General features: G+C 45.4%; 1 protein-coding gene and 1 long non-coding RNA gene across 11 annotated transcripts in view; both read right to left on the reverse strand.

Moving 5' to 3' along the window:
- The window catches only part of TIAM2 (TIAM Rac1 associated GEF 2), a 264,594-nt gene that overhangs the window by 9,281 nt on the left and 227,787 nt on the right, over window positions 1-27,526 (reverse strand). For all 10 annotated transcript variants that reach the window (XM_046669282.1, XM_046669285.1, XM_046669284.1 and 7 more), the window contains 4 exons: window positions 6,938-7,117; window positions 4,443-4,511; window positions 3,006-3,131; window positions 2,030-2,138 (listed from right to left, as the gene is read on the reverse strand). In XM_046669282.1, the coding sequence (XP_046525238.1) occupies window positions 2,030-2,138; window positions 3,006-3,131; window positions 4,443-4,511; window positions 6,938-7,117 (484 nt within the window). The remainder of the gene's footprint in view (window positions 1-2,029; window positions 2,139-3,005; window positions 3,132-4,442; window positions 4,512-6,937; window positions 7,118-27,526) is intronic.
- Window positions 17,551-22,794, reverse strand: LOC124243599 (uncharacterized). Its single transcript, XR_006889723.1, has 2 exons — window positions 21,891-22,794; window positions 17,551-17,906 (listed from the first exon to the last, which is right to left on the reverse strand). It is a non-coding gene; the product is annotated as an uncharacterized LOC124243599 (long non-coding RNA).

Below are 27,526 nucleotides of genomic sequence, written 5' to 3' on the forward strand. Positions count from 1 at the left end.
CTTGTTACACAGGCAAAAACCTACAACTTGTAGGAGATGCAGGACCATTTTGAAAGTGACTACCAGACAAAGTGGATGGTGAGATGATCCTTCATCTGTATGACAAAGAACGAACTGAGCAAACCATTGGTCTGCTTTTATTTCACTGTGTACTGTCAATAAGAAGGCGTTCCTGGGAGGAAATGATGATGGAATCGGACCTCTGTTTCAAGAACTAGAGAAGACAGATTTGGGCTGGGTCTGGTTAACTCTGAAGAACTCCAAGACTCTATGTTTTAAACTTGAGCTTGTTCTTCTAGGAGACTGTGAAATTCTGGATTTAAACCAAATGGCAGAACCGCATCAGTGGAACTGGTTAAACACTATCAGTGTTGGGGTAAACCTCTCTGTACCCTCCACAATAGCAGGTAGACACTGTTCCCAGGTTTTGAGAAAGAAACACTGAAGAGCACACACTGGATCCTTTTCGACAATGCCATTACGAAGCATTTGAGGACAGACAGAAGAAGGGGCTTGGAATTTAGCTTTACTGCTGCTACCCTCTTGACCCAACCAAAAACGTTCAAACAGAGAAACCTCCCTCCTCAGACATTTGTCCTTGTCATGGAAGAGAGCCCTGATCACTGGCTTCTACAGAGGTGGCAAATCACAATGGGAGTGAATCTCATGGAGGCCATCCTTAACTCTGAAGAAGGCATTCAAGTCCTGGGGGAAGTCTTCTTATCCTGGAGATTACCACAGCTCAAGCTTCAGTGGGTTTCTATCTTATTTCCAAGTACACTTGAGAGAATACAGTGACCTTTCCTGGAGACAGGTCCAATGAACTTCAATAGGATTACATATGTTTTCATAAGACGCCTTCCACTGTGGGAGCCGCGCAGAAGAGAACAGACTCCTGAGGACCTGTATTTGTTTCATATTCTCCGTGCAGACTGAATTCCTGCTGCTCACAACCTTGAGTGTAAAAGCCTGTATCTCTGATTTTTCCTCCTCTTGTCTCTGCCACCAGAAATGAGGATTCCAAAGAATGGAAGAGAAAAATGTCTTCTGAGAATTGAGACTTGAGAATTCTAATCTCCTACCTAGAGAGGCGTGTGGTGACTAGAAGAAGCCTTCAGTATCACAACAGGCTCAGTGAGATACCCTGCTTTCGGGTATCACAGGAAGCGACTGCACAGCAGGTTGATGATACAGTGATGGCGACTGCAGCAAAAACCCCGCCAATACTCCTAGCCCTGAAGGTCACTGCTGTCATCAAGTCCTGCAACACACGTCCCAGGCTGGGCTGACTGCCTGGCCCGTTACTGAAAGCCCACGTGGATCAATGTTCCGGCCGTCACCTCACAGGCTGACCCATGGCAAGTCCGTGGCCAAAGCTAAGCATCTCTCTCAATTCCCCAGAGTAACACTTGCCGTAGGCGCAAGGGAGGGGAGGGGCCACACGGGCGGATCACCCAGGTCCACTTGGACTTCAAAGAAATAAGTCTTCAGTTAAAGCCAATCAAATAACATAAGATCATAAAAATGTGGAGAGACGAAAGGTACTTCAAGTGAAAGGATATGGGTTGTGATAAATGTTAGTTTTTTCCAGGTTTCACCAAAGAGGCTTTACCTTTAGTTAACACACTTCTGGTGAGTTTGGTGGTGGGTTTTTTGCCGTGGTTCCTCAGGCTTAAGAAGAAGGTTAACAAGAAAGAAAGAAAACAGCACCCGTTTCTTTCTACCCCCATCCAGGGGCTCATGGTTACAAGTTTTTAGATAAGGAATTTGGCAAAAAAGAAGCCAGATGTACTTTAACAGCAAAACGACATGTGGCAAGGCAACATTTCTGCTCTCAGCACACACGTTGACTGTTACCAATAAATTGAAATAAACTGAAAACTTTCCTTTTAATGTCTGTCAACTTCAAGGTCACCAATGGAGCATAATTGATTAAAATGACACTTATCCCTACTTATTAAATACAAATTTACTCTCTGTTAACAATTAAAATACAAGAGCACAGCTATAAAAGGTGTGAGCAACTTACCTCGCTCTAGAACCTTCTGTACTTTAATATGATTAGCGCAGAATCCGCTGTACAGTTTAAAGTGGTCCGCATAATAAAGGAAAGAGCCTCCAAGGGAAAACAGTAGTTTCTAGAAGGGGAGGGGGAAGTCACATCAGGCATGGTTTAATCAAATTGTCCGCGGGCTCTGGCATGGCGTCTGACTGCGCTGGTATCTCCATGGCATTTGTCTTTCAGATACCGGAGCACTAATGCCTCCGGGAAGTCACCAAATGACCTAAGCCAGGACTGCCCCATTTGCCCAGCGGATGGAGAACAGCCCGGGCATTCCCCTAACCGACCTTCAGCTTGACTAAAAAGTTTCTGACAGCAGAACCTCTTGTCAGGGTGTGCAATCAAGGACAAGAAAGAAAGTTCTATAAAATTACAGCTGACATAGTGGGATATAAATGATCCAAGAGGCTAATTAATAAAGCCGACTCTGCATTACTTGGGACCAATGATGCTCTCTGTGCACTTCCTTGGTGCCTTTTTGCTACCTTCTGCCTCTCCTTCCCTGGAGGGCATCCTGCCAGTCACAGATGCTCACACTGGAGATGGGGCTTCATAGAAGAGCGCGCTCTCCCAGAACAATTTAAAACCTATGCTTTCATCCTAGCATCACATGACCATGGAGACGAGGAAACAGATGCAGTAGGTGCTCTTGCGTCAGAAGCAACTGCCCTACAGATCCTACAGTAGACCTGAGTAAAGAGCACAGATGTTGTCAACAACCAGGCTGACCCCACAGAAGTGCTGCCCAGATCTCTGATTACCAGAGGCGTTTACTCTAGGATAAAAATGTCGCCGCCTTTTACCACCTGCCAGAGGAAAACAGTGCGAGGAAAGCACTAAATTTGTCTTTTCAATAGTTTAGGACAAGGGATTCTTTTGCAAGGGAGAATTCTGCACTGTACCCATGTATGTTTTCTTTAAACCTGAAGTCTAAAATACTTACTCTAAACTGCGAGGGGGTTTCAAGCAGGTTAAAGTCAGATGCTGCTGAAATCCCGTCCTCCAGGGTCTCCAGAAACACCTTCTGAAATTCCAGCATCTCTGGCAGACTTCCAAAGAGTGACTCCATCTACGTGAAGAGCAGGATGTGAGAAGAGGGTATGAGTGATGAAAATCTAGATACCGCTCCAACGCTCAGCTGCACAAATAAAGCACAAGTCGTTCACCGAGAAGGAGAGAAGTAAATCTTAAGATAGTATATTCCTGATGGAATATAACTGAGACGCAGAGAGTTTTACAACTCCAGTCCCTATACACTGTAATTCTAAAAGTAACTTTTTAAGTGGATATAAAAGTTTTAGAATTCAAATTGGGGAAAAATTGAAGTCAGTAGAAAAGAAGTATTGTGATTTAACATTAAAAAGTTACATATTAAAAAGTAATTTTCGGTCACAACTTCTACTACAAAAATGTCCTTCTGCAGATATAGAGATGGCCAATAGGCACATGAAAAGATGCTCAACAGCACTAATCATCAGGGAAATGCAAATCAGAAATACACTAAGATATCACCTTACACCCATTAGAATGGCTAAAATAACCAAGACAAAAAATAGCAAATGTTAGAGAGGATGTGGAGAAAAGGGACCCCTCATACACTGCTGTTGGGAATGCAAACTGGTGCAGCCACTATGGAAAACAATATGGAGATTTCTCAAAAAACTAAAAATAGAAATGCCATAGGACCCAGCTATCCCACTACTGGATGTCTATCCAAAGAACCTGAAATCAACAACTGAAAGAGACTTATGCACCCCTCTGTTCATTGCAGCATAATTCACAATAGCCAAGACAGAGAAGCAACCCAAGTGCCCTTCTATGGATGAATGGATAAAGAAGATGTGGTATATATATATACAACAGAATACTACTCAGCCTTAAAAAATGACAAAATCGTCCCATTCACAACAACATGGATGGACCTTGAGGGTATTATGTTAAGCAAAATAAGCCAGACAGAGAAAGACAAACACAGTATGATTTCACTCATATGTGGAAGATAAACACATGGACAAAAAGAACTATTTAGTGGTTACCAGGGGGAAGAGGGTTGGGGATGGGCACAAAGGGTGAAGGGGCGCACTTATAAGATGACTGACAAATAATAATGTACAACTGAAATTTCACAATGTTGTAAACTCTCATAACCTCAATAAAAAAAGAAAATGTCCTTCTGCATTTGTACACTCCCGCCACCATACTGCATGCAGCAGAGGACACATAAATGGCTTTGAAGGAGGCCACGCTTGTGTCTCTCTGAAGATCCTGAAGTCTTGGATGTTCTTTTGGGATCAGTAGATATAATATCCTGGGAAGTTCACTAAAGAGCAAACAGAGACTAACCTATGGATCGATGGACTGAGGGAAGGTAATGACTTACCTCATCTTGGGTCAGAAAGGTCTCATTTTGAAGCGGCTCCAAGTATAAGTCAAAGAGGCAACTCAGGTCCTGAAAGATGAAAGAAGAGGCTTTGACACTTAAGTCTCCAAAATAGCCAAGAGTTTCCAGCAGCCCTGGCCGCGGCTCCAGACTCCCATTAGGAATGATGACGTTTATGTCTCGTTGAAATTCTTGACCCTAAGAGTGGTTGTTATTATTATTATTATTATTATTGCTCACCTAATTCAAAGAGTTTAATACCACAATACATTCAGCAACTGGAATCCACCATTTTCTTTATAGCTTGATCACCTACTCTGCTTAATGAAATATCTTATTGGCAGAACCAGGATCTTTCTTTCGACGACTACGGCAGGACCACTCATTGCCCTGCAGAGAAGGTGAGTTCTGGCTAGGCACTTCTGTCAGATGTGACCACATCTGGCTGATGGGCTTCCTCCTCTGCATCAGGGACCAAGGTGACAGCTCCAATGTGGAGCTGAGAGGGACAGGACAAGATCTGGGGAGCTCTTCAACTTTGGTGTTGATGCCTTAGCAGAAAGTCAAACTCCCATATTCAAATACAAGAAAAAAATTCCAAAGATCAGCAGTCATGATGTTTACAATCTAGGCCATATTTGAGTCTCCAGTAAACTGGGCTCCAGCGGGACAGAATAGTGGGAGTTGCCTGTATTTACAGAACTATCTAGATAAAGGTTTGTTTTTTTTTAATTTAATAATTTGAAGCCAAGACCAGGATACAATTTAGCAATGGAAAAGATTCCTTTTTCTTGTTTCATTTATTCTGAAGAATTTTGAGTCCCCAAACACTTTGTAGTTGACTACAAAGTCAAATTCTTTGCCTCCCTCATTTTACAGTGGAGAAATCTAGACCTGGACAGCTCTGCGAAGCCCGAAGCCTCCAGAACCTTAGGCACAGGTCCTGTGATGCAGGGAAACAGCCTGTGATGCCTTTTATTGTTTCACGATAAAAACCTTCCTGGCCTTCCCACCCTCACCATATTCCACAGCGGCTGCTTTGGAGCAGAGAGATGTAAGCAGTCACTGAACCATAGCTCAGGGAACACACAAATGTTGAAAATCCCAAGTCGCATGCAGAGATCCAGGTTAGATGAAAGAATAATGAGTAAAATTCCATGTTAAATGTCAGCAACAAAAAGAAATTAAAACAATAAAAATGGCGTGTGTGTGTGAATCACAGTAGGCACCAGGTGCTGGTGATTTTGTCAGAGACAGTGGCGGGCTGCCGTCCTCCCTCACGCCGGCTGATGCTGCTCAGGAGGACTCACACACCGAGAGAGGTCCGTGCTGAGCCATGCGTGCCCGAGGGCGGCGACACTTGGGGCCCTCAGAAAACAAAGCGCAGGTTTCTTGCAGAGAGAAGGCAGAGCTGGTCCTTTTTGTCCGCTTCACCCATCACATCCATCTCAGTGCTCTGCCAGCATCACGGTGAAATGACCCCTTGGTCAAAGTGGTTCAACAGTAAAACAGAACAACCATAAAAAGGGGCTTGGATTCTGCTCTTAGGCGTGCTCTCGACTCTGTGGGTGAGAGCTCCATGACCATCCTCAAGATAGCAGAGGGCTTGGAGCCTCAAATACCCACGGCGCACAGGGCTGTTTGGGAAAGGCCCCCTGTGGCTCACAGGATGACTCAGACATCTAGTCTGAATTTCTGGGATGGGCACTTCATCTCCCCCACATTAGATGCAGGACAAGAGGTAATGGGAAATGAAATGAAATGGTCATCTCTACAGCTTTGTCTTGTGGAGAAAGGTGATAGCCGTGTGTGTGTGTGTGTGCCCATGTGTTTGTATGCACACAAAAGCACACGCCAAGACTTAATTCTTGGACTTGGCGTGTCACAGCTGGAACAAGGGCACACCCATCTCAGACCCCAGGTGAGGGAGTTGGAAGGGACTAACTGGGGGCTTCTGAGACAAATAACTGACTTCTTTCGGTACTCGAAGAAGATGCTCGGCAACTCCCCGTATGTGATGGTGTGGGGACACCGGTGTGATGACCAGCACATCCACCGTGGGGCTCTGTCCTGCACAGGGACCACCATGAGGCAGGGCGGGGCCTGGTGACCACCTGCACTCTGAGGGCCAGAGCCACAGGCACTGTGAACAAATTGTTCCCTTGCTCCTCATCACCTAAGGTGACCTCCATCCCCTTCTTACTAAACCAGTACAGACTCCCTTCCCACAGAATCCAAGGGACAAATTAGAACATCTGTTTCCATAGTGAAAGCTGCCTTGGTAACAAAAGAAGCCGAGAATCGAATTTTTCCGAATCCTCTCAGCTTTTCCACCCTCCTGCCCTCTCCTGCAGCAACTCATCACTTCAAGGAGCAGGCGTCTCCCTCCTGAGTGGTGGGGTCCCAGGCAGCTGTGATCTGGAGACCCCTCCCAGCATGTGACTGGCCATGGAAGGAAGAGTGAGTGGGCAAGAAGGAACAGCGTCTTCCATTACCTTCACATAGGACTTCTCCGTGTCCACGAGCTCCTGGATGACTTTTCGGAGGCGATCTGCATCAGAGAGGTGGCGGGCCAGCGGCCTCGGAGTGGCCTCCTGACCCTCTCTTGGTCCTTCCATGCTGTCAGTCTGGGTGTCGTTAAAACTCCTACACAGCACAGGGATCTGTTCAGCACTCTGAAAGACGACAAGAGGTGGAAAAGAATGTACAGGACACTCTCCACGATGATCAGCCGCCCACCAAGGACACAAACAGTGTCTCTCTCTGCCCAGCACTCCTTCGGGAATCTCACAGCAGCCTACACCTAGGGCCCACGGTGTCCTCCATCTCAAACCACTCTGGCTCTCCTTTAAGATCCCAGTGGGGAAGCTATGAGCCTACACTCATTCAGTACTTACACAGGATGCTTCTTCCCTGTCATAACAGCTATTTGATGATGATGCTTTAGCACCAAAACTAGAGAACAAGGCACAGGGCTGACCCTCTGTAGTAAAGGTGAGGTTGCTCTAAAATCAAGGGTATGGCTGGCTAAGATCGCAAGGAGAGGCAGCCTCACATGGTCCACTCTGTCCCTTCCACGGTTGGCCTAATACGGCGCAGTCTCCCATACAAAACAGCCCTGGGAGATCCAGAACGTGCGGCACCATAACAATTTTAGGATGGCTTGGCCATAATGGGCTTGGCGTTCTGCCCCCAAGTCCAACCCTTTAGCTCTGCTGTTTCGCACCAGACAGCAGAGTTATGAGTGAAAAAGTTTGATCTGCTGCATGTGCTAGGACTGGGAGTAGAGATAGAGATGTATAGGAAAGATAAGGTCCTCCCCTCCTCTCCTCACGCCGCAGGGGACAGAGCCCAGGGAAGGGCACAGATAAGAGCGGATGACACAGCAAAGCCTGGTGAATGCTAGAGGAGAGGGAGGAACTGGCTCTGTGGGGAAGCTTCATGAAGGAGGCGAGCCTTGAGCTGGTTCTCAGCAGTAAGTACCATGTGCCAGACCCAGGGAGCGTCAGGGGAGAGAGAAGACTTCTTCCAGGGAACAGAATTACACACATTAAGAGACAAAAAGGAGCAGGACCTCTCAGGGAACTCACAACATTGGGCACAAGCTCTCACTGAGATTTAAGCACAGTGGGATAAAGCCTTCTCAAGGGGAACCCATCGTGTGCTCCTGCCTTAGGCTCGTGTGTTAAAGTCTGCTCCTATATCCACAGTGCCTGGAGCATCCTCAGATGACATTCAAAGGATCTTTTACTTATCTTTCTTTCCCTTCCACCCACATGCAAGCTGCGGCCCACCTCACCACTCACCACCTACCAGTCTGTAAGCCTGTCAAGGGCAGAGCCCTGCCTTTCTTTGTCACTGCCCACAAATGCCCGGCTCCCTGGCTGGCGCACATGAAGTGTTCACTTCACCTCTGTTGCACTGAAATTGTTGTTGAATCACAAAGCAGCTTAGTCCCAATGCAAATGACTAATATCCATCCATCTCTGGTAACTTTCTGCCTCTCAACTAAAACTCCCCTCTCTTCAGTTTAAACGCCCTCACTCTGTCTGGGGTAAAAAGCTCAACTTGTCAGAAGCATCTCCTAATTCTCAGTTTGTTTTCTTTGCTTGGCTATTTGAGAACACTAACAACTTACACAAGCGTGTCGGTCAAACTCAGTGCCTTGATGCATACATTTTATAAAAGCTGTCACCTGACAAATTTAGGTGCCTCAAAGTAGAAACAGGACCCTGTTGCCCTCCCTACCCCCCCCCCCCCCCCAACACAGAGTCTTCATATGATGGAAATACACAATCAACATTGACCTTCAGCAGTGACCTTCTGGCTAGTTTTTCAATCCAATTCCATGGGAACCAATTAAGAGCTTGCTCGGTCTCCAAAGAAACAGAAACCAGCTCCTGCACAAGGAGATAAGACTTGCCAAGGTGAGAAACACCAAGGACAGCCCAAGGCAGACTGGAGACCAATACAAGCTTGTGCGGAACAAATGAAAAATGGAATATACATTAAACACACGGGAGCGTGGCTGTGGGAGGGGTGGTCTGGAAGGCTTCACTGAAGAAGGGAGTTGTAACGTGGTCCTGGAAGGAGTGTGTTCCAAGGGGGAACCAGAGAAGGAGCTGAACGTGGAGGAGAAAAACGAGCCCAGGAACTTAAAGAGCTCAACTTGGCAGGAGGCGGTTATGAAATTTATGAAATTGAGCGCTGCCCCCTCCATCTCCCCCCCCCCCCCCCCGGAGACGTCTGCAATGAGAACTCCCAGGCTGTGGGGCTCTTTAAATATTATTGCTTCTCTTTTATTTTGATGTTAATCTTGTTGCAAAAGTATGATCAACCATGTAACAGATACGACGCCTCCAACTAGACACATAGACACATATAATATAATTTACTTCTAGAACAGCTCAAGGCAAGTGTAAGTACTAATGATTCTCCTTGGAGAGACCCTTTATTCACTTGTTTTTTTCAACTGTGAACATAAGCATATTTCTGGTAACGCCTGTCAGAAGATGTTCATTCTGGGTAAACTTTCAAAGAATAAGAAAGCGGATGTGGATCTTAAGGCACCAATCAGAAGGCAACTTGACCCATCAAAATGTCTCATATCATGTTTAAAACAACCAAATCTTATGATTCATTACTGAAGAAATGCCAAAGTCTTCAGTCATGCCCTAACAGCCTCATGACATATAGCAAAAGCCAGAATGAGCCGTGCAGCCACAGGGTGGCTCTCCCTCTCTTCCAGGATGTGAGCATCATAAAGGAGCACTAGGGAGTAGAGCCAAACCCCTCCCGATTCTTCCCATCCTCCTCCTCCTTTCCAGTGGACTTCAACCCTTGCCACACATTAGCTTTGTTGGGGGAGCTTTAAAAAATACCCATGTTTGAACCAACTGAATCAGAATCCCTGGCGCCCCAGGTATGGGTATTTTTTAAAAGCTTCCCAAGTGATACTAACGTATGGTCCACATGAGAAACTACTGGTCTACCTATCAGTAGAGCGAGCATCCTGCTTGGGTTTCCCAGGAGCGGCGCTGCCTCCAGCCAGATCACATCGTCCCCAGGGTCTGCACTGAAGGCCATATAAAAGGTGTGGACTGAGCCCACAAGACAGGAGGAAGTAGACGGAATTAAACCATGACCCCAGTATTCCAGGTCTGGCGCTCTCCTCATGCAGCTAAGCAGCCCGAGCTAGTAATACTCAAGACTCCAACACTCACTCACTTGAAATCCCTATCCTGGTATTTGCGCCACAAGCTCAGACAACAGAATTTTGCAATCCTGAAAAATAACAGTTTCCAGGGCTGTAGAATCTAAATTGGGTTCACATCTAGCGCATAAAATAAGAGCTGACAAAATGCGCCATAAGTTAAATGGCAGCTGGTGAGATTACAGCTTTGCCTTGCTGGGATGTCGAAATCACACCTAACAATGCAGTGTTAATTTCAAAAATAAAGTATCCTGCCATTTTCGAAAATCAGAATTCATTTGAAGAACACTCCTGGTAGGATTAACTTGGAAAAGTGAATGTTAGCTGAGATTTTCAGAGCAAATGTACTTCTTAAGCTACCACAGTGACACACTCAAGTGCTGCGGAGCCACCTTCCTCACACGTAACAGTTACGTGTTGTCCAGGGAAGGTCGTGAGGGTTGCTTGGGAGCCAGAGTGGGAAGAGCCCCTAGAAGCAGAAGAGTAATTGTAAATGTGTCTTTAGATTGAATCTGAAAGAGTTACTTGGTTGGTTATGTTTCAGTTTCTCCATTCTTAGTCATGGTTATAGACACTGAACTGTGAAAGGAAGAATTCTGGGTGTATCTGATAAGCTGTTTCTAAGAATAGTGATTATTTTGGTTGGGCTATTTTCACACGTATATGTGGTGACGGAAGTGAAAAGTGCAGACAAGATTCTGAGGACCCGAGTTCCAGGCCCCAGTCCTCCATGCGATCCTGGGCAAGACTCTTTTCTGAGTCTTCGATTTCCTTACTGATAAAGAGAAGTAGGAGTCCCTCGCCCATCAAGTAACCCCTCAAATTGCCATTTGGATCAAGGGGAAAAGGGAACTTGCATCTCTTGAGCACCTGCTGTATGCAGACAGACACAGCTGGGAGGGGTTCTCACAGAATTTGTGGGCATTCAGTCCTTCCTATATGACCCGCTGGGACCACAGATGAGGGTGGGGAGGCATCGGCAGGGCCTTGATGGCACAGGACCCGCCTCCTCTCTAGCTCTCAGTGCACAGTGCCAACCACACCCAGGCATCTGGCAGAGCACAGGCAAAACTGGCTTGCTCCTCCAGCCACCTCTGCCCACCACGAGGTCAAGGCTCGCCTGGCCCCAGGAGAATCCAGATGCACCCCAGCTGTGCTAGGAATACAACCTCTGGAGGCCATCTCTGCTTAGAGAGGCGAATGCGGCTCCCACACATCCAGAGACAACTATGACTTCTCCGTGGCTGATCCCGCTCCTTCTCGAGGAACCCTGCTTTAAAAGCACGACAGATGTTCACAAGTCAGGGCTGGGCACGTGTGAGGATTCAGCAGCCTGAGAGTGTGCGCTTGTGCAGAATCAGAAACACTGGCACTTGAAACGTGTGCCTCAGATTGGTGTTTTCCAAGGTGTAGGGATCAATGCTAAGGACCTGGGTTCATCACGGGTCCCGCCTTTTAAAAGAGAGCACAACGTAAATATTTTCTTTATGAACTCACTTAGAAAATCTAATGGAGACAGTATTCCCTAAAACTACCCTGTATGGAAAAGCAGTGGTATTGACCAAAACAACTTTTTTTTCAGGATTTTAAGGTTAATTCTAAGGCTGATCCCTGCTTGAAAATGACTTGACCTTACTTATAGTTCAGGAACGTCTCACTCAGGATCTCTGAATTAAGTGACCCTTAAGTGTTGTCACCAAAAAAAAAGATAACTGTGTGAGGTGATGGGTGTGTTAATTCACTTGATTGTGGTCATTTCACAGTGTATATGTACATCAAATCATCAAGTTGTAACACCTGAGATATATACTTTTTTTTTTTTTTTGGTGAGGAGGATTGTCCCTGAACGAACATCTGTGCCCATCTTCCTCTATTTTCTATGTGGGACGCCAGCACAGCATGGCTTGATGAGCAGTGTGTAGGCCCACGCCTGGGATCCAAACTCGCCAATCCCAGGCCGCGGAAGTGGAGCCTGCAAACTTAACCACTTTGCCACCAGGGCAGCCCCCTATACAACTTTTAGTTGTCAACTATGCCTCAAAAAAATTGGTGGGGGAAAAGACAGACATCTAAACAGAGTTACTTTTCTTTTTGTTGTTTTAAATGTTTGCACAAGGACACCTGCTTCCCTATATTAGGGCTGAGATGTGTCTGTTTTCCAGGGACCCTGTTTCTTGGGGGTGGCAGTAACACTGCTCAGGACGCTCAAGCACCTGCCCCAGATTCTCCCTGGAGGAACGCACGGTCAGAGCCGCTTTCTCCATCCAGCTCCGAATCCTGCACATGAGCCCTCATCTTGATGCACTCCAGTACTTTATGTCAGGAGAGTACTTTACGTCATGCCAGCCTCCTCCTGGCTTGGATTAGTCTAATCCGCTCCCATGAGTGTAACACCTTTGATGTTTACTTTGCTCATATTTGGAGACATCACTACCTGAGGCTTTTCAATTTCCCCGTGGGTTTTGGAACCTAAAAAAAAATCATTGTGTAAGTGCATCACAATATCCGGAACTAATTCGGGACAATGACAAAGATTCGTAGCTACCCTGTAGCCCCGCTCTCGTCAGCAGCCGAGCTCCGCCCCCTGTCCTGGCACAGCAGGCGACCACGTGCTCAATTGAGGGCTTCAGGTGCCGCACACTTCTTTTGTAAGAGGCATCTGTTTATACTGCTTGGGCTCCAAAACACTTCTAGCCTAAGAAGAAAGGATTAAAAGTGCTGCACGATCCAGGGGAATATTTCAGAGGGAAATACTTAAGGGGAGATGACAGCATGGCATGTTCTCTACTTCTAAATCCCTGGTTTGGAGGAAAAGGATTAACTTCGGGCGGGAAATCGGTAAGGGACTCAGCGAAGACACAGACCTAAAAGGAAAGATGCCCTCACACTATTTGGTTAACTGGTCACATCACAATATGTGATCAATTTGGCAGATCCCCAACTGCCACCCAAGGCCTCCTCTCCCTCCACCAAACAGACCAGCGCCATACTGAGCCATCGATGTGGACCAAATCCAACTCTGGCTAATGTCCACAGTTTCATCACACCAGGATGCTAAGAAGAACTAAGCTTCTGCTACTTCTGCTGTCCCTCAAAAGAATGTTGGAAAAAATTAAAAGCAAGCTGTAGGCCCTAGGCAAATGGTCAGTGGTTCTCAAGGGTAGTCTGGCCCCGGGATGGTGTGGTTTCCATGGTGTGTGCTCACACTGTGCACTACAAACCTCTCAGTTCATTGTCCCGAAGCCATGAGGAGTCTGCGTTACTCATTAATCTGAGGGCAACTACAGTGTCAGCTGTCATAAGCCCAGCAAATTAGTTATGTCAGAAAAGCTCCCCTTAGTAAAAAAAAAAACACATCTAAAAATTGCACAAAGGACTTTTTTTCCAACTCACTCTGCACTTTGTTGAAGTCTCTAACTTATAGGAAGACCTAACATTATCCCCAAATGTTACGAACAGAGGGAATCCAGAAGGAGCACAGAGAGTTAAGTGACTTCCCCAGGAAGGCTGATGGGCAGAGGCAGACGATGGGTGTGCTTCCAGGCGAGGTGGATCCCCCCATGAACGAGGGTGTGCCCATGTCCTGCAAGTTCAGCCGCAGCGATCCTGTGCCGCCCATCTCCGCCAGGTCAGAATTCCAGAGTGAAACTCTGTTCCAGGCTCAGAGACGCTGCCAGGGCCTGCAGGCTGAGAGGAAAGGGCAACCCCAGGCCTAGCCTATCCGGGGGGTCCCCACAGAGGGGAGGAGGAGGGGGAGGAAGAAAGTCACGTTCAGCACCTTGGCAGGATGGGGTGGGAGTTAAAAAGCACATTCAAGAGGATTATTTTTATATTTGGGGGACAATCATTTGTTTTATAGTGATCCACTCAACCCCTGGATTGAAAAGTCTAGAGAAATGGCATGAGGGTTTTATATTTACCAAAATGGTACACAAAGGATGAGGAAACGCTCATAATCTTTATTATCCATAACCAGACAGTTCTATTTCCAAAGGCAGAAGGGGACATAAACTGTGAAATTAAACATAAGCTGATGTCAGACAAGAGTCCTTATTTTATATTGAAAGGTAGAGATTAACCTAAATAAATTATGGTATGAAAATATAATGAAATATATGCAGCAGTTACCAATGATGGGAGAGATGGGCGTCTGTTGACCAAAAAAGGAGATGATTTATTGGGAAGGGAAGAAAGGAGGTTTGCATTTTTTAAAGTAATTTTGTATGTATTATCTACTACATACAAACATACATGCATAGATTTTTAAAAAATGGAACGATATATATCTTAAATGCAGTAGTTAACAGTGCATTTTAATAGTTTGGCTTATCTGAATTTTGTCATTTTTTATAGTGGTTTAATTTGTTTTTTAATTTTTAATGGAATGCTTTCCCATCACTTTAAAAAATGATTTGAGGCAGAAAAGGCCTGCTAAGCATTATTTTTATGAGGACACAGTGATGAACAAGATTGACACAATCTCCCCACTCATAGTGCCCAGGGTTTGGCTGGGCAGATAAGCTTAGAGCAAGTAATTCAAGTGTGACGGATGCCCAAAGAAATGTGGGGTCCTGTGGAAACAGAAGAGAGAGACCTCCTCTGGACTGAGCAAGGTGAGTGCCAGCTGACGCTGAAGCTAAATCAAGTCAGCTAAACTAAACAACATTTTGGGGCTGGAGGAGGCAGGCACAGTGCCAGGCACTGAGGGCCAGGACAACCGTGGTCCATGTCATGCAGGGAGACGTGGCAGGAGAGAGAGGCAGGGCCTTCTCTTGGGGAGAGTGGAGACCCACCTGGAGTTGAGTGCAGCGGTCTGGACGTGGCACTGAGGCAATCCTTGCCACCTACTAGGTACACACCTTACAGAAGACGGCAAGGTAAGTAGCCGTGGATGGCATTAAAGAGGGTAGATGTGCACCCTCAGTGGTGCAGCCCGTCACCCGAGCTTCGCCCCTTCTCATTACCCAGTGTAAGCGTGAAACTCACACCCAGGACCTCAGCACGTGCTTTGGACTAAGCTTTCTTAAACAGTTACTTTTTCCAAGACAGGAGAGTTAAGCACACAAGCCCTGGAGTTACAGCCCTGGCCACTCACGGCAGTACCAGCTGTGTGGCCTTGACTGCCTCCTCCCTGACTCAGTTTACTCACCTGTAAAGCTGGGATCATATTTTATAGGGTCGTTGAGAGGATTCAATGAAGCAAAACATGTAAAAATACTTAGCACGGTGCAAGGGATCAAAACAGGTCAGGGCTCAATAACAGATATATATGCACAGAGAGCTTAATTTTCCAAGTTCTGTTATTTTTAGAGGTCTAAAAGCATAAATTTCCTCTGAGTTCCCTGAAGGAGGGGCCAGAAAAATCAAATTTCATTTATTCATCCATTTTTTATTGAGTACTTCTATGCCAGGCTCTGTTCTAGGTGCTGAGATGAAGCATTGAACACAAAAGATGTTGGCCTTCGTGCAAGGGTGCAATGAGGAGTCAGAGGAAGAGCAGAGAGAGGTGACAAGGACATGACGACAAAGAGTGGAACACACAGTGTCTAGACAGAGGTTATAAGGATGCTCTGGGAGGGAGCCAAAACAGGGAGGGGGTGTATGGAGGGCTGGCTGGGATGGGCTGCAGCTTTAAGAGATGGATGGAGAAGGTGAAGTTTGTACAAAGACCCAAAGGAAACTGTGGCCACTGGGATGGAAGGCAGTCTTTGAGACGGCAGAGGGCATTTGTGTGTGTGTACCAAGTAGTGAATACTCAGTACTCAGGTGGCACATCCCTGGGGAAGGCAGGTCAGAGCTGTGGCCCAGAGGTAGGGAAACACGACGTGCACGATGACGTGGCTCCCAGACAGAGTCACCTCCTCGGGGAGGGAGCGCTGATCCAGAGCCAGTGCAAAACAGGCCTGCTGCCTGCCTTCTGCTCAGCTGCCTTATTTAACTGGAGTTTGGTCAGAATTCTGGAAGGAATAAGATATGCTCTCTCTGCCAAGGAGGTTTCAAGGGCTGGGGCAGCATTTCTACCCAGCCGGGCACTTCTTTCATGTAAAATATTGGGTGTTTCAATATTACTCTTATGTAATTTACAAACCACGGCTCAGCCTATCTACTATATCCTACGCCAGGTACTGTGTTTTCTCTTCCCCATTTTTCACCCAGAAAGAAAGACGTGGCTCACTTCTAATTATAGTTAAACCTACTCATCAAGGAAGATGAGTGTGGGCCAGAATTTCTCCTTGACTTCTGAATGCAAAAATACGCAACCCATGGTATAAAAGAGACGTTAATGGCCCCCTCTGAACCAAACAGGTGAGTTAAGGGCGGATCATGAGAGCATGGGTCAGCAAACTATGGCCTTCAGGCCAAACCCAGCCTGCCATCTCTTGTTGTAAATAAAGTTTTATTAGAACTCAGCCGTGCTCTTTCGTCTGCCTGTTGTCTGTGGCTGTGTCCACACTGCAGTGCAGGGTTGAGTGGTTGCCAGAGCCTAGACTATTTACCGTCTGGCCCTTTACAGGAAAAGCTTGCCAACTTCTGACAGAGAGAGATGAACCCAGATCAAAAAAGATTCTTCTTTTGAAATTAAGTCTGAATTAAAACTCGAAATAATCTATAAAACTTTATCCTGAAATTTTTCAGTGAGTAAAGTATAAATTTTAAAAATGACTTTCATATGTTATTTTTCTAGAGACTACCAATGACATCTTAATGCACACAAGATATAAACCCTTTTATGTAGTATGCTTTCAACTGTGTCAAAAACACAGCAAAACAAACACACCTGGGTGTTCACCTGGCTCAGAAAAATGACTCAAATTCTCTTTAACAGTTTTTACTTTATTTTGTAGCGCTGTTCGATGGATGGGATAATTCAGTTTGTTTTCCTGTGACTTGGGGCATTAAGACCTATATTTAAATTCTATCTGTGACTACCTGGTATCATTTAACATTCACTCTAATAAGTGTTTCAAAAGAAGTCTCTAAACCAGTATCTTTCAACTCATTTTTTGGGGAAAACATATATTTAACTATGATTTCTCATATCTGTCAATACTCCCCTCACCCACCTTCCCATCCAGAGGTACTTATCTCAGGTCCCAGCTCCCTCTTTTTTCTCTTCCTTCAGTTTCCCCTCATAGCCTACTTTTGTTCTGATAATCACATAAATTAGTTTAAACCTGTATTTACAATAACTCTCCCTTTAGTGGTTAATGTTTTTATTTAACACTATCATTCTGATTGGTTTCCATGTTTACTGCCGGTTTTCTCAAACACAACATTTCTATTCAACAGTTATGTCTCTGACTTCATTCTTGGCCACTGACAATATATTCTTGAGTGGTTTTTGCAGCAAAGGTCTTTAAGTGTTACATATTCTGGGAATTTACTCAGGTGAGGTTTTTTCTATCTTTGTCACTTTATTTGAAGAGAAAATACATCAATAATAACATCGATTGTAATCAAATTCTTGACAGACTAGAGCTTTGACAAATCGTTGTTAGCCAGAACTTTGTGGGTAGGCGAAGTGTCTACTGTATCTAGGAGACTGCGGACGTCCAGGTGAGTCCCCGGGGAGGACTCCCTCATGCTCAGGTGGAAGAGTTCAGGCCGTGTCCAGCCTTGCTCAGCACAGCTCTGCCCAACTACCTCCAGCCAGACTGTACCCCAGCTGCATCCTCTCTCCTCTTCTCTGGTTCCCTAAGAAGTATATTTTGTTTCTTTTTGTAATCCATGTGGGTTCCTGGTTGCCTCACCTAGAAAAACACAAAGTAGGACCACACCTGGCTTCCCAGCTGCAGACCGCGCACTCAGCCCTGAGAGCAGGTCTAAGATGCTCAGAAAACCGTCATTCAGTTATACCCATTCCAGTCCCTTGATGAAATACCTTGGGCATCGCAGATCAGCTTCCAGGATTGTCGTAGAGTTACATTGTCTGCTGGCTCTATCTAGTTGGCTTAGTTTCCCTTCTTTTGGAATATGAGCCTGGGGTTTCTATACTTAATCTGTGGGGGCGGGGGGGGGGGGTCACAGAGGGCTTCACAGATTCCTCTTATCCATGGGGATGCGGGGTCATGGGGGACTTCACGGCAACACAGACCAACACAGTCAACTTGCTATCTGCCCTTCATTTCTCGTAATTAATGTAACCCTACCACTGTCCAAGTAGTCTTTTTATTAGATATCATCATCATTGACATATCGTTGCCATATAATAAGTTTATCTTCGGAAATATTTTTGTAGGAATCCACAAGATAGACACTATTAGGACACCTACCCACTGTGGTTATTTCTTAGTTCTACTTTGTTGTTGTTTTTTTCCCTGCAATGCTTCTCCCAGCACCACAGAGAGAGAGCAGGAAAAACAGCAAACGCAGCAGAAGCAAGCAAGAGTATGAAAGTTCATGTGCAAAGACACTTTACCCCTTTGGGGATGGGAGTTTGTATAATTTGGGGTCTATATAAATGTAATTCTGCAAGGAGGGAGCTCCAATGGGAAGCCCAACATTACAAAGGTACATTCAGATTAGAAAAGTCGGTGGTTATAAATTGCTGGAGAGATGTTCTCTGAGAATCACTGACAAAAACTGCAGATTTACTATATGCGACCCCTCTATTCCAGGCAGATAGTCCCCATGGTGTGACTGAAGATCCAGAGAGAAGCCACGGACTAGCCCTGGGACAGGAGGAGCATTTCTGTTCAGGTACAAGTGGCATTCTCCAATATCGCTGTACTTGTGTGTACCCCAAATATAGTTTTAAATGGTTCTTTTTTAAAAAGACCAATATCTGCATTTTGTACTATACTATTTTAATTTTAAGGTTATTATACATTGGCAGATTTTAAAACATGAATTTTACCTATTAAACAAGTTAGAGGTGAAAATATTTACATATGAGTATGACCTGTATATAGTACCAAAACTACACATTATCAAACTAATTACTATTCAGATGCAAATATCAGATATTAATAGGTCGTATTCCGGGACTTATGAACTTTTCTCCCAGAGATTTCTAATTATTTGACAATAACAACTACCGAAATTTCATTATAGCTCTGTGAAATAGATTCCTTAAAGGGTAAAAAATAACAACAATGACAAACATTTATGGAGCTTAACCAAGTTTGTAAATCAAGCTAAAAAACCACCAAGTTGTGTCCAGATTTCTAACATCATACCTGCAATTTAACAAATAGAGTTGCTCTGCTTTTAAATCTATTGCAAGAGTCAACACACATAAATTCCACGTCTCTGGTATTTAAACGTAGAGTGGTTGGTTTTTTCCCTTTCTTCTGTGATCAGTGCCACATTCTCCTTCCTAGGCAGTATAGTGTAGTGGAAAGAACTGGCTTAGAATCTGACAGAGGTGGGTCTGAACGCTGGCCCTACCCCTAACTGGGTTGTTGGTTAACTTCTCCCGTTATCAGTTTTCTTGCGCTAAAAGGGGCTAGTAATATCTATTCAATAGGGTTGTTGTGGAGAAAACGGGTTTAAATGAGATGATATATATAAAATCCACAGTGCAAGCTAAGGGCTAAATATCAGAATCCTTGCTCAGCGCCCTGTGCAGTTTACAAAGCCATTTCACAGACACGGCTCTTCTTTAATTACACCTCCATGAAACTGACCTGGAAACGTAATCCCAATCTTTTTAAGGAATAAGGACATGAGAATTCTCAGGGGGTGAGGCAGTTTCCCTAAAGAGCACAGCCATGGGTGAGAGGCTCCAGCACTTGGGTCTGGTCGTCTGTCCACGTCCGGCCTGTGCCAGCAATAGCGAATTGAGACAAACACCTACTTTCTTTTCCAATTTACTACAGTAGGGGATGAAATCCTTCTAGTGAATTCTCTTATCTTTCTTATCCATCCCACCCTCCAAACGTAAATTGCAAATGTGCTGTTTGGTATAGACTTGGCCATGGGGACGATCCAGCCCAGGTGACAGCAACACTCAGCCACGGAGGAAGGAGGAACAAAAGCCAGCATGCTTGCCTCTGCCCTGCGACATTCTCCAGAAGAAACCAAGCCATGGTTCCCCTTCCTGGGACAGGGAGACGGGAGCTCTGATTTGGGGGAGTGAAGGACAGTTTCCCTGCCTGAGTTTGATGCAGACAAATTAGGAATTCTTAAAGAGCTTTTCTGAGCAGTTAAACTTTACCATCTCCAATCTCTTGCTGCCACTGAGAAGCAGAGCTATCACAGACGCACAGCACAGCCAGGCGGCTACCAAGACTGACCAGTATTGCATGACCCGCACTGTAGCTTCAGGGAAGGGGGCGCCAACTCTTCTCGTCCTCCTCTCCGGAGGTTGGTACTTTTGTGACATCTTTAACAAGTACACTGACATCTACTGACTGCTGTTGCATTAGGTTTCATGGATCGAGGATGCCCCATGGTCCCTTTTGAAGAATGGTATGGGGGCAGGGAGAAAGGGTCCAGGCACTAGGATTTGCGTGAGACCCACCACATCCCCTTTGTGCTTAAAAAGGCCTAGATTTTCAGTTCTAATATTTGGCTAAAAATAATGCTTGGAATCTGGTTTCAAAAAATTGTAGCTTTTGGGGGGGAAAATCATAAAAATGTAAAACATCAAATTATTTGTTAATATCCTGACACCTTTAATCAGGCCTGGGTATTGCCAAGTGCTATTTGCCTTGAGTGAGCACAGATACAGCCTGCACACCCCTTTACTTGTAGTTTTAGGTAAATTTTTTTGCTAGATTTAAGCAATGTGATAATCAAGTCTATTACACTACTCTGGATTGTTTCTTATTGACAGGGTCTCAAAATAATCTTCTCATGTGGAACAATGTCTGTCTCCTACACATTTATCCAGACTTTACCACTAACCAATGTCTAAAATCTAACACTGACTAAGTAATAGAAATGAAATAAGAAATTTAACAGGACAGTGATTATTTTCAATAAATGGTTTGGCAATTCCGATCAAACTGCTCGAAAATGCAAATCAAGAAATACAAACTAAAGCCATGTTTCCTGGTGGTGGTGGGAACAGCTGATGGTCTAGGAAGGGGCTGCACAGACAGGCAGATGCTCAAACAAAAGCAGAAGACATCGGAGACAACGGAACCATGATACAATGTCAGTTAAAAACTTTTCTTAAAGCCTCAGACATAGAAAAATTTTTTAGATCTCACCTGAGATTATGAGTTTGATAATCAGTCTTCCCATCTTGGAAACGTCTATAAAATCATCGTATTCAAAACCATGCTATGCAACTGAGAAGACAGCATGCACACCCTGCCCCATCCTGATGCCTGGAATCACCAGGCTAATGTGGCCCGGGCCAGACTTCTCATCACCATTACCCTTTATCTTGTGACTGAATGAACCATGAAGGCAAAGGATTCTAGAAAATTCCAAAGCCAGCTCACAGCAGCTTGAGAGGTAAGAAGACGGCAGGACTCCTCAAGTTATGCAACACTTGTGGTTTCTAAGCAGTGAGCAATGAAACCCCCGCCTGTACAAGTGCCAGGCCAGAACTTTCCAAGCAATTGCACATCAGACAGCTTCCTCATCTGACATCTGTTTTTTGAAAACACAAGAGAACTTAGGTGGCAGCAAAGAATTAGAGAGTGCGAAGGAAGGTACATCGCAGAGGAGCAGGGAGCCATGGGAAGCAGAACAAACAAAATAAAGGAGAAGGAGGAGGTGACACCAAGAAGAGAATGAAAAGGAGAAAAGAGAGAATGGGGGCACCTTGAAAGACATACCTTCAATTTTCTCCCGTTTCCCATATTAGTAAAAAATATATTTTTTGTTGCCCTGTTCTTCGTGCTATTATGAAGAACAGCAGGAGACCGATTTACAAAACCAGTAATCCAATCTTGGCTCTCAGCAAGTAGAAGCTGGTATTTGAGATGTGAAAACACTATAAGGTGTGCTCGTGGGCAGCGTTCCTAGGAAATTTCCCCATGATTCTCTTCCCTTCATCGCCCAGCCCGGCACAGAGAGTGGCACCTAAGTCTACTCAGAGTGGAGACTAGAGAGGAAATTACAAAATGACTCAGAACAATTTCTCAGAACGTATTTTTTTTTTAAAGTGAAAGCAGCTACCCTGTGGGGCGGGGACATTATTAAAAGGTGAGACTCTGTTATGAGTGATAAAAGGCGTAAACGAAGCTTGGAGACTCAAACACATCATCTATCGCACAATCAGAGATTTCATTTGACTACAATCTCTAAGTGCACAAAATATTTAAAGAAGGCATCAACATGACTGGGCCTCTTAACAATGGCTAACATCTGAGAAGGTCTCTGTGCAGGAGATTTTAAGGAACAAATGAACTGTGTGACACCACATCGACCCCCATTCTTGGTAAATATTAAAGATTGTTAAGATTCACGGTGCCCACATGGTGGCCAGCCAAGATAACATTGTAACTGTGGCTGTTGTTCCTTCAAAAGAAAAAGAAAAGAGTGAGCAGCAACAAAGACTTAGCTCCCTTGCTGATGTGACAGTGGCCGGGGGAAGTCCTCCTCTCAGTGGCCTCAGAGGAGAAACACAGGAACCAACTGCTGCCTAATTATCCAGTGAAGTGAGCATAACAACCACTCCCCCCCAGTCCCTCGGGTAGCTGTTTGTTCACTAAAGCAAGTTCTAGAGACCTTTGGTTCAGGATCAAAATTTAAATTCATGTTCCGGAAAAAAAAAATCACCTTTTTCCACTAACTACAGAAAATAAAACTTTTTCAAACCCTACAACACCAGCACATAATGTAGCAATTGGTGTTCAACAATCTGGGGGTATCTAACCACCACCATCAATGTTGTCTCTTCTGGTCTCAACCTAATAATTAATAAATTATTAATTTATTATTATTAATTATTAATTTATGCCTTCGAGGGAGGGGTCATCGTTTATTTTATGCTCCTCAATGTCTCTTAGCATATTAAAAAAATAAAGCATTAATAGCCAATCCCACCCAACCAACGAGACTTGAAGATGAAAACGAAGTTCAAAATGCCACTTGACTAAACAGACACAGTGCTTTTCCTATTGTAGGTACTTGATAATTGGTTCTGTAATGTTAATAATATTAAGTCAAGACAGAAGCTAGGCTATGCAGACGTTTACTCAAAGTCAGAATTATGAACCTAGAGTTCATAGATCCCCAAGGGGAGAATCCACGGGTAAATGTCATAAGATGAGTGAACTCTGGAATTGACGTACGTGAGCGATCTTCTGAGGGTCCATAGGGCTCATCAGATTCTCAAATGGTCTGCTCTCCATAACTTCCTAAACACAGTAAGAGAGTAAAAGACCAGAGCAGATATGGGAATACGGTATCTGACAATCCTCACCTTCATGTCCCGTTACCTTAAAACCTCCACAAATCTTAGATGTTTTAATGTCAATAACTGTGTGAAGGACAACAAATGACCACTGCTAATTCTAACTGGGTTCTTCTTAAGTGTTTTTTTTAAGCAGCTCTCCATATTCATGAGGAGAAAAGGCTATATCAAGCAAAGTTCTGCTTTAGCTCAAGTATTTAAGTAGCAAGGCAGACCGGGAGAGGCGTCAGAGCAGTACAGAGCCGGGATGGCCCTGCGAGACTGGCAGACCCGGCCCTCAGAGACACAGGAGTTTCAGGACTTATCCAAGGAAAAAGGGACTTCGGTGTAAGACTTGGGGCAAAATCCCATGTGTTCTTCCTCTGAGGCCACCTTATGTCCAGACAGCCTCCCCTGAGAACATGCAAGAGCCTACAAATGGGGTTTACTGAGGTGAGGGTTTGGCCTGAGAAACTCAGACTCCATGCTTTCTTCTCCAAAAAGCGAAATTACACTGAGGTCTCCATAACTCTATCTCCAATCCAGGAAGCCTAGAAAGAAAAGAAAGATGGAGACACAGAGGGCTGAAGGCCACAGAGGATGAAGATGGAAGATGGCGGAAGGCTACGTTCTCCCCCACGACCACAGCTAAAAGCCAATGGCCCATCTTCAACCAATACAGAACCCGGGGAACTCGCCCTCCAACCACATCTTGACTTGTCCAGGCAAGCCAGAAGGAAGGACGAGATGTCAAGGAGCCTGGCTGGAGACCCAGTCCCACCACCCAAGTTGCAGGGAGCTGGCTGGCTACTCCGAACTGTTGTCTCCTTGGAGAGGACAAACACATCCCTCTTACAGTCTCATCTCAGAGAGGATGGGAGTAAAACCAGAGTCCCCGCTGTTTCAAAAAAGAGGAAAGGTCAGGAGAGGGCTGCACAGAAGTAAATGCACGCCACCAGCCATGAGGCGAAGACCAGGCACGTTCGTAAGGCATCTCTGCTTGGTCAGGGTCAAATCTTTGTGTGGCCTTGGCTCTGGGGAGTGTCCAAGTCACTCTCCTGTGAGTCATCGTCCCAGCAGTGCGAGGAAGAGGGTACAATTATCCTTTCAGCACTTGGGCTGCTTCCACACAAGTTAATTCCAGTGCCCGCTTCTACCTGACAGGCCTGATCCACGGCCCACCCCGGGTGACTCACGCTGAGCCTCTGCGCTGCGTCTTCATGACTTCCTCGTTTTTTTCTTCTTCATTTGTGACCCTGAAGATGACTCGCAATAACAACTTTTTCTTTTTTCCAGAAAAACAGGATAAAAAGGGAAAGTCTGGAGGAGAATGAGAATGCAGGGGACAGAAGAAGGCAGGAAGGAAAGTGCTGAGGGGCCAATGGGGATGGAGGGAAGAAAGAGGCTGGAAGGGAAACCAGCCCTGCCACAGTCACAGGAAAAGGGAAGGGAAGAAAGGGACTCTGTGGCCTTAACCCCACCAGCTTCGCTGTGAGCCAGGTGACATGGTCCCCACTTCACAGACTAGGAGACGGAAGACTGAGAGGGCACAGCTGGCTCCAGGCCTCCCAGAGCTTATACCATACCACCCAGCTTCCAGAACAGTCTTGTCCAGTTCCACATACTCTGCTGCCTAAACATGCATGTATTCTATATTAACACAGGGCACACAAGTCTTGTGCCACATCTGTGGCACACTCACAGCCTCCTACGGTCTCCACACCCCGACCCCAGCAAAGTCTCACTCAATGAGCAGTGCAGTGTCTGAGCTCTAAAACCCTTGTTGGCAAAGGCACAGACAGCTGATCGCTTGGTGCCTCACCCTGTTGTCGGCAATTTCTGTGCCCTGGACCCCATTAACCCATAGCTCAGCCAACAGCAACAGCCCTCCCTCCACTTTTCAGTTTGCGTCTGTCCAGGGACACACTAGGCCTAGCATAAACCCCTGGAGGACCCTGCCCTACAGTCATGTTGGGAGTCTGGGGTTGGGGAGGAAGCTGCTGTGAAAAGAAGAGGAGAGAGAGGTCACCACCAGCAACATTTCTTCCCAGTGCCTTCTTGTCAACTCCACTGTTCGTCGTCCTTCTTCTGGACAGGCTCTCCCTTCCTGCTGCCTGCCATGCACCTATCTGCTCAGTGGTCACTTCTGAGTGCTCGCTGCCGCCCCACACTTCGAGCTCAGTGCTTCCGCTCACAGCTAGCCTCCCCACACCCTGCCCTAGGATTTGGTTTTCTTTCCTTCTTTCTTTTTCTCATTTGACACTGGGCGACATCTCTAAGCCTGCTGGATAGAGTAAGTGACCTTAGCAACAAAGATGACAGGGCTCTTGTGTGCTTCATGCTACAGTGATGTCCCTTTCTGTCATCCCAGTGTCAGGGATCAGAATTGGCTACCCCAAAATGCGTCTCTTTGGTTAAGGACAAGAGACCCTGAAAGAAACTTTGACCTTCCCCCTAACTGCCTAAAAGAATTTAAGATAGAAGGCCTGTTCCAGGACGGACCACCACCTTAGATAACTCTGGGTATCGTAGACTGTGAGGGTCCTTGCTAAGCCCATTCTTATCAAAGTTCTGTCTGCCTAACATTTGCTTTTCCATCTCCACGTGAATTGCCTTCCTCCCCTTTGAAGTCCCTAACCACTACCCCCAACGTCATCCTTTGTCTTTAGCTGAAGGCCATATTTAAGGTGGTGGCTTTGGTCATTCTGGTGAGTTGCTCAGTTTTCCTGGGTTTCCGCCGTGTATACATGTTATAAAGCTTTGTTTGATTTTCTCCTGTTATTCTGTCTCATGTCCATTTAATCCTTAGACCAGCCAGAAGGACCTGGAGGGTAGAGAAATTGTCTTCCTCCCCTACACCAGCAAAGAGTTGGCATCTTCCCAACACATCAGCCCTAAGGATCAAGAACAGACCAAGAAGAGCAAGGCACAAATACCCTGGAGCTAGGAAAATGGAAATTTTAAACAAAATTCCAACTAGCTACAAAGAGATCAGATGGCCTCCTAGACTCCAATGAAGACTAAGCACAGTCACTTCAAAAAAGTCCACAAACCTGCCAAGTGCCGGCCAAAAGGAAGCAGGGTGTTAGCAACGCAGAACAATTCATTTCAGAGCCGGTGGCAAACTCAGCTCAACTCTGATCCTTCTCAGCCTGTGCCTTTGGCACCTCTCCGTGCCCTGAAGTGGCACCTCGCTTCCAAATGCGAAAAGCCTGCCAGACCTCCTCAACTGCTAGTCAGTCACAATTCACTAGGCACCTCAATATTCACAGCCCACTCCTGCTAAAGATAAAGGCAGTTTGAACACATACTATTTTGATTTAGTCATTGGAAGCAACCCGTTAGAAAAGGGCAACAATTCCAACACACTACACAAGAAAAATAAGCTAAAAGGTGGGTGGTCTTTATCTTCATGCAGATGACAAAGAGCTGGGAGGACTCGATGGCCAAGACCCTTGGTTTCCAGTTCTTTTTTATCTCATAGGACAGCTCAGCAGGGTTTGACCACTGACACTAACTTCAAGAAGACGGGGTAGGCAGCCAAGATGGTTAAGTCATACGCTAGGTGAGCAGAGGGGGAAAGCATTCCAAAACACCTGTGTGTATGAGACACATTGGGAAGGGGGAACTTTTAGCCTAAGAATCTCTCATATTTGTGCTTCTAGTCGTACATGAGCCTCTCAACAGCACATGGTTAGAGTTATTGCTATTTTTACTTACAGGTGAGGACACAGAGGCTCAGAAGGGTTGGGTACCTTGCCCTGGGAAAGCCTGGTGGACCAGGATACAGATTTAGGTTTCCGCCCATCAGGTGGAGATTCCATTATACCACTGTCTATAAGAAAAGGCTACCTGGGATTCAGTCATTGTGAAAGATTATTGCCTCCCTAGTGGAGAATGTCAGACTCCATTTTTCAGAGACAATGGGTTTACTTTGAGGATGCTCTCTCTCTGTCACTCATATAGGGATTATGTCAGATGACATGCCTTTAGAAATAGGTATGTTTAGTTTAAAAAAGAAAAGATCATGATTATATTAATCTATTGAATAGCAGCTATGCAGAAAGACTGCTA

This window comes from Equus quagga, chromosome 8 (genome assembly GCF_021613505.1).
Source record: "Equus quagga isolate Etosha38 chromosome 8, UCLA_HA_Equagga_1.0, whole genome shotgun sequence".
Classification (NCBI taxonomy): domain Eukaryota; kingdom Metazoa; phylum Chordata; class Mammalia; order Perissodactyla; family Equidae; genus Equus; species Equus quagga.